This window comes from Octodon degus, unplaced genomic scaffold, assembly GCF_000260255.1.
Source record: "Octodon degus isolate 3935 unplaced genomic scaffold, OctDeg1.0 scaffold00023, whole genome shotgun sequence".
Lineage (NCBI taxonomy): Eukaryota > Metazoa > Chordata > Mammalia > Rodentia > Octodontidae > Octodon > Octodon degus.
Genome location: NW_004524599.1, coordinates 4995852 through 5003309, shown reverse-complemented (window position 1 = coordinate 5003309; position 7458 = coordinate 4995852). Strand labels below are relative to the sequence as shown.

Below are 7458 nucleotides of genomic sequence, written 5' to 3'. Positions count from 1 at the left end.
ATCCCTGGTAAAAAAAAAAAAAAAAAAAAAAAAGAGGGATACTTTCTCTTCTGCACCTGGCCATGGGCAATTTTGGGGACATTTGCTTGAAATTTCCCAAATGTCCGCCCTGGAGCCTCTCTGGGTGATTCTGTCTCATTGGGGCCACCTTAGTTAGGGCTGTGGGGGGCCCTTCCCCTACCCCAAACCAACCCCAAATCTGAACACCACATGGGAACCCTCCTTTCTTCCCTAAAGAAGCAGGCTGCCCACACCCTCAGTGAGTCTGGCCCTGTGTTGTCACCTATTATGCTGCAGTGAGTCCTAACACAACCTCCTCTGCTGGCATGTGTCATGATTTCTGTCCCAAGCAGAATGTACTGAGCAAGGTCACTAAGAGTGGTGACAGCAGAGGGTGTGCGTAGATGCTGACAGTGGCCAGCAGCTGGAGGGGGTAACACTGAAGGTGGTCAGCAGTGAGAGGAGACAGATGGGCCAAGTCCTGCAGCTCGAAGGGCTCCTGGGCTTGCTGGTGGCTGCTGGCTCCACGGCAGGGAGGGCTGCTCACACAGAGGCGCTGAGATCTGCTGGGATCCAAGGCTAGAGATGCTGACGCTAAGCAAGCTGCACTGAGCCAATCTGTGATGTCTACAGAAATGAAGCAAAAGAGCTCTCAGCCTACAGGTGATACCTTGGGTGCCCGAGTGGGGATCCTGCCCTTTGGAGACAATGGTGAGGGTCACCAGCAATGGAGATGTGGCAGAGGGCCAGTCTGAGTCTGGTTTCTGTCTTACCTGCAGCTGAAGATGCACACCAGCAGGTGACAGGTCGCCCAGTAGCAAGAGATGTGATCCCCACACTCAAGCGCAAAAGTCTGGCTTTAGTTCTTCATCTTTAGGATGAACGTATGAATGGGTAGCTGATTTCTGAGGTTCCTTTCAGTATTCATTCTTTCTTTTTAAAGAAATGGGTTGCCTTCCAAACTTGTAATTTTATGTCAATGTATTAGTTAGGGTTCACTAGAGGAACCAATTTAATGTTATATATATATATATATATATATATATATATATATATATTCTATGAATGATTGACTGGGGAGGCTTATGGAGTTGTAAGCGTGAGTCTCCATGACCGTCTGCCAAGCAGAAGTGGAAGGATGCAAAAGGGCCATCTGTGCAGCAAAGATGGAAGAACAGAGCCCACTGAAGAGTCCAGCACGAGTTGGGCTGGGAGACTGGAGTCCATGCCGGAAGCCTAAAGGAGCTGGAGGTGCACGTCCAAGGGCAGTGGTACAGAGGGGAGCTCTCTCAAAGAAAAAAGGGCAAGTTTCTTTGTTTCCCTTTTTATTCTGTCCAGACAAGCAGCCGACTGGCTTTTCACCCACATCTGGGAAGGGTTTCCCCACCTGAGTTCGTGGCCTGTATGGCAACCCTCTGGGGACACACCCAGAGCCATACTAATCTGCTGGGTCGTTCTTACTCCAGTCAAGCTGACTTATCACAATTAATGGACATGGCCGGTTTTACTTGGATATAATTCAGTATGTCATTTACACCTTGAGAGTGTGCCATCGATGGTTTTTAGCGTCCCCATCATGATGTGTGACGATCACGGTAATGTTTTTTTGAGCTTCATCATCGCAAAGGCAAACACTGTGCCATTAGCAGTTACTTCCCACTTCCCTCCAAGTTCACCGCTCTTTGGAAATTGCGAATCTACTTCCTGTCTCTATGGATCTGGCGTATTCTGATTCCACACAATCATCATCATCATCATCATCATCACCATCACCATCATCATCATCACCATCACCATCATCTTCGTCACCACCAGAAAGTGACAAATACAAACATTTTAACACAGAGATTGGGGTATAAGGATGGTGGACCCTGCAAAGGTGTCCCTGCTCTCTCCTGCCTTCTCAAACCTGAGGCACTGCTTTGCTTGAGAAAAGCGTTTCTTTAGGGTGTCTGTGGGCCTTGGGGCAGGCTGAAAGCAAGTGAGCTTTGTATGAATAAAACGCAGAACTCAGTTATGATATGAATGTTCCCAAGGACCCGGTGGGTAGCTTGGAATCAAGTAGCAGGAACAAACAACCAGAAGCTGATCAGAACCTCTAGGTACCATCTGTATTTTCCCAGTAGCTATTGCAGTCTGTACTCTAGCTATTCCAAGAAGAGGTGGTTTTTTTTCTCCCTTTTGCTAGGATCCTGTATTTTTCTCAGTAAATTTTACTCTAGGGTGGCTGCAGGGGGCACACTAAGGGGAAGGTGCTTGTTTGGTGGCTGCGCAGATAGAATTACTAGGAATTCCTAGTGAATGATTTCACTTACTGCACACAGACTACTTCTTTCTATGCATCTATGTAGGGTTTTATCACTTACAAAATGTTTCCATATTTGACCTTGGTGGACCCTTACCAAGTGCGATCAGCCAGCTGGGGTATCTATTCCCTGGAGACAGAATGCTTGAATGGGAATCTGGAGTCACTACGCCGGGTACCCTTGGAAAGTTCTATTTTCTTTATTTTTAAGAAAATTTATTTATTTATTTATATACCCGGGATCAAACTCAGGACCTTGCGCTTGCCAGGCAGGCACTTTTGCCACTGAGCTATCTCCCTGGCCCCTCTCTTAGGGGTTTAACGCTTGGTCTAGGCAGATGTTTATATGATGTGATGTGGCCCCACATTTTCAAGGGAGATAGAAAAGAATATGGATCTTTCAGAAACTGTACGTAAGATTCTACTCTAGGTTTAAAATTCTAATAGACAACCTGAACACTGGCCTATTACGTGTTTAACAGATCAGCCAGATTTACACAGAATGGTGTTTCTTTCCTCCTGGTACTGGGGATTGAACTCAGGACCTTGCACTTGCCAGGCAGGTGCTTATGCTGCTGAGCTATTTTTCCAGCCCCAACCAGCTTTAAGTTCTGGAAAATCTCCAACCTCAGCCACACAGGGATGGACAACAGTAACAAAGGTTTACAGGCCAACTTTGGTGCTTAAATCCTTGCCTATCATTTTCAACAACTACCCTGTCCCGTATGTTGCCATCACTTTACAGACCAGTCTATAGAACTGAGTCGAAGCATGCTTATATGCTCCGCTCTGACAACACAAAAACCGCCTGAAAGGCAACTCCCAGAGAAGGCTGCGCAGGATGCCACCTTGGTGTAAACAGTAACAAGTCACAGTAAGCCCTGCCCCTGAAGGAGGTGAGAAAAGGATCTCAGAATACTTACTGGTAATGGGTGGGTGCTCAAAGACAACTCAACTTCCTTGTTTCCTTCAGTCCTTAAGTACTTGAGAGTTACACATTCAGTGAGGAAACTCCATACAGATGTAGGGAGACGCTAGTAAATGCAAACTGAACTAGCTTGAGGATGAAATCCTCCAAGTACTCAAGTCCGGGTGAAGCTCAAGCCAAACTGGAAAGTAGGTATTTGAACACACCCACCCCACCCCGCTCCCCTTCGCTCACATGCGACTTCTGGCCTATCAGCCACATCTCAGTGACAGCAGCAGCCCACTTCCTCAGGTGCTTCTTTAGTAACCACAGTACCAGTGTAGGAACTTGCAACACACATTTCAGGATTTGGAAGCTTCTGGGAGATGACTTTAACCTGGCCCTCCATAACAGTCTTTTTACTCTTTATTACCAAACAGGACACTTCGATAAAGGCAACAAAACGCGTCAGCCTTTTCACTTCTGCAGAAGCCAAAACAACTTCTCTGATATATAAAGGAGCCGGAAAGTTAATTTCCTGAGAAAGAAACATGCAACCTGGCCCTGGCATTTTAGTACCCAAGAGAGCAGAGATCAGTCCACTGATCAAAACTCCATGTACAACTATCTTTCCAAACTTGGTGTGTTTTGCAAAATCTTCACTTAAATGCAAGGAATTGATATCGCCAGTCAGCTCTGAGAAGGCAGCCATGTCGCTCTGCGTGAAGGCCCTGCTGAGCTGCGCCCGGTCTCCAACTCTCACAGGCGCGTGCTCCGAGCGCTGTGTGTTCGGTGCTGGTGAGCTCATGCAGAACATCCTCTCCAGTCGCCCCCACCAAAGCTGCTGGCTGGGCCTCACTGGGAGCACCTTCAACATCTTCAAATTGCATCCGTGGGGTCTTTAAGCCTGCTGCTCTTTCCATACCAGAAAGTACTTCCTGGAGCAGTGGAAAAGTTTCTGAAATTGAAGACTATTCAATCCAGTACTAGATCCCTACTATTACCAGATAATGCAAGGAGAAAGAGAGAAACCTGGGTCACTCTGAAAGCACACTTTTTGCCCTCGTAGGATCCTAGCAGGGTCAAGGAGCTCCACAATTTGACCATACCACGGCTACACACTCTCAAGATGGCTGATGAGGTCTTTTCTTCATAGGTCAGGACATCCAGGGGTAAGGCAGCACCAACCTCCCCGAACAGGTCCTTCAGAGCAGAAATAAGTAGCCGTTTGAACACTGCAGCGCTTAGCCCAATGCCTTGATCTTGAAATTCTAGGCAGACTTTCATGTAGTGGTACTCTGAAGAATTTTTGCACACTACTCTTTCATATGTGGCAGCTGATGCTGGCATCTTTTCCACAGCTGATCAACACCTCGCTCCTGGCGCAGGAAGCGCCCTGCACTCGTGCTGTCCCCACAGCCAGTGTCTGCGACCAACCCTAGAACGTGCTCGCAAAGTTCTATTTTCTAATGCCTCGATGCCCTTCTCTGTAGAGATCATTACGGAATTTATTTCATAGTTTTCTGAAGATTAGAAGAGCATATGCAGACTTCAGAACTGTGCCAGGGATGCAGCAAATAAGTGTTACATAAGTATTCTCACTATCATTGTCTTCACTAATTTAGAAATGTGATCAACTGGATGCTTGTGGCCCCCCAAATTCTTCTGTTTAAGTGCTAACCCCCAATGTTATGGTATTAGGAAGTGGGTATTCAGGAGGTGATTAGCTTGTGAGGGTGGACCCCCTCAGGATTAAGTTAGTGCCCTTGGCAGGACAGACAGGAGAATCTGAACCTTCTCACTTCCCTACCCCAGCCCCAGGGGAGGACACACAAGCACACAGCGATCTGGAAACCAGGAAGCTGTTCTTTATCAGACAGCAGCGCTATGAGTGCCTTGACCTCAGCCTCCAGGACTGTGAGAAGTGAATGTTGCTGTTCAAGCTGCCCTGCCCACAGTATTCTGTAATAGCACCCAGAGATGACTAAGACAGAATCTTGGCAAAGCTCCGTGGCTTTCTGAAGACTGCAACAAATGGTGAAGCTGGGAGCTACACCCAGGGCTCCTGACTCATCCTATTAGTGGTTGTCAAATTATCTGCCTGTGAAGACGGGTGTTTTGCAACCATGACACAGTATCACACTGCTGAAACAAAACAATGGTTTTATTAGCATGCAGGAAAGTCAGTAGATACGTATTTCTTAATCCAAAACTTTTCCTCTAAGAGTCCTAAACACTGGGGATTTTCAGTTGCCTGTCTGCTAGCACTGACTGGTGCTCACAATTCAGAACGACATAGATATATTGACAGGGAAAACTCAGGAAAAAACCGACCAGGCTTCACGCAAGGGCATTTTTGTGTTTGTAAGTGCCGGCCCTTGCCTTCCACTGCGCATGCGTCACAGCTTCCCCTGGCACCCCTGCTCTGAGGGTGTGAAGACACCGCACGTGCAATCTTAGCATCCAGGAAAGGTCACACTGCTCGACACAACACAGTGGGCTCCAGGTCTCTGCCGCTGAAATGAACCCGAAGGTACTAGCTGAGCCACAATTATTCCTAAAAACCACCAACCCTGTGTAGATTGTTTTCTGGGACACTTTTCTTGGGATGGTATAATGCTCACACCCCGTGAGCTGAGGAATTCCCATAGGGGCCCCCTGGCCGCGAGGAGGGCCAGGTGCAGGGGTTCAGGCAGCCTGCAGCCCCCGAGGCCAGCTCAGGCGGGTGCTGTCCTCCTGCTCTGTTGAACAAGACGGAGCTGAACCCCGGTTATGGTACTTTCTGGCTAACGCACTTGGACAAAGCCCGGGAGAGTGAGCTCTGCGTGTGGAGTTCGGAGCAATACCCACGGTGTACGCGCACTCCCTACCCTCAAGTATCCAAGCTAATCCAGGGCTGTGGTGGGGTGCCAGAAAATCACGACACTAACAAAAAAAGGTAACTGAAAGTTTGGCTGGTGAGTCAAGGCAACAGTAAGAGAAAATTATCCACTTAATACCGGAAGTAAATGACACCTACTGATGTGTTTCTAGCTGCTAAGGGACAGTAGCTTAATCGTGCGGTTCTCTGTAGCGTACAGCCTGTTTTATTTTTAAATCTTCATGAACACTGTGACCACCACCACTGGATGCCAACCCAACAATAATTTCTAGCCTCCTTCAGGCTGGCTCACCTCCTATTAGAAGAGCTCAGAGTGCTAATTGCTCCCTTTGCACCCAGTCTGTGTAACTCAACGTTGGCCCAGGAGATAGGACAGGATTCCTTCCAGGACGGCCTTTAGGTACCCCCCACCCACCCGTCCTGTGCAGATGTGATGCCTGGGGCTGTGGTAGCCCTCTTGTGATCGATAACCAACAGAGCAGGAGGACAGCCTGCAGCTGAAAGCTGTCAGTGGAAAGCTGAAAAGTCTTTTTTCTTGAAGGCATCACTGAACTGGCAATCCAATCCTGATTGCACCTACTTTTAGACTTAAGAAATAAAAAGGTTATTAGGTATAAACTGCTTGTTTTGTTACCTGCAAAGAAAGCACCTGACACAAACGTAAAACAGAAAAAGAAAAATCTAAGCGCACAGGGCTGAGTATCTTGGTTCTTGTGTTTGTCTTCTCTCCCCACACTTGATCACCACCGAGGTTCACAACCTTGCTGAGGTTGCAGACACCGGCTGTTACAGCGCCCCCTGGCACGCACCACACTCACCCCCGAATGTGAAAGAGAAGCAAGCAGTAAACAGGATTTGTGTTTGTGGTGAGGGATAGGGGCTGTAGAGCAGTGGCGCCTTCTCCCCAAAGTGAGCGTGCAGGTTGGGCGGAAAGCACCGGCAGGCCCTCGCTGAGGGGCAGTGACCCAGGTCCGTTCTGGGCGCAGCACTCCGGGCTTCCTGTGGAGCTCCCCAAGCCTCAGCAGCACACACAACCGAGGAGGATGCATCAGCACCCAAGCAGAGGAGACCTGCAGCTCTGAAACGAGAGGCCAGGCCCTCACCAGCACCCATGCAGTCCAGCCGCTTGCTGGCCTAGCTCTCTGCCTCCTGGAGGTCTGTGAAGGAAGATGCAGACTCTGCTGCCCATGCTTGTGGGGCTACTGAATGCCTCTGCATCCCACGGCTGCTATCTCCTGGGGAGATGCCAGGTTCCGTGGGCATGGGGTGCTTTGTCGTGGAACACCAGAGGTTTCCATTCCAGAAGGAACCTTGTTTCTAGAAGAATGTCTTCTTTTATTTTTTTTATTTTATTTTTTTTATTTT

General features: G+C 48.3%; 1 protein-coding gene across 1 annotated transcript; it reads right to left on the bottom strand.

Annotated features, from left to right (window-relative positions):
* Positions 1-4152: 4152 nt before the first annotated feature.
* LOC101561610 (ribonuclease P protein subunit p14-like) lies at positions 4153-4590 on the bottom strand. Its single transcript, XM_004628348.2, has one exon. It carries the CDS (start codon positions 4560-4562, stop codon positions 4188-4190), a length of 375 nt encoding a protein of 124 aa, XP_004628405.1. The 5' UTR covers positions 4563-4590; the 3' UTR covers positions 4153-4187.
* Positions 4591-7458: the final 2868 nt, after the last annotated feature.

What these genes read in the sequence shown, in the direction of transcription:
- LOC101561610 (XM_004628348.2), bottom strand. Translation starts at nt 4,562, where the DNA reads ATGCCAGCATCAGCTGCCACATATGAAAGAGTAGTGTGCAAAAATTCT.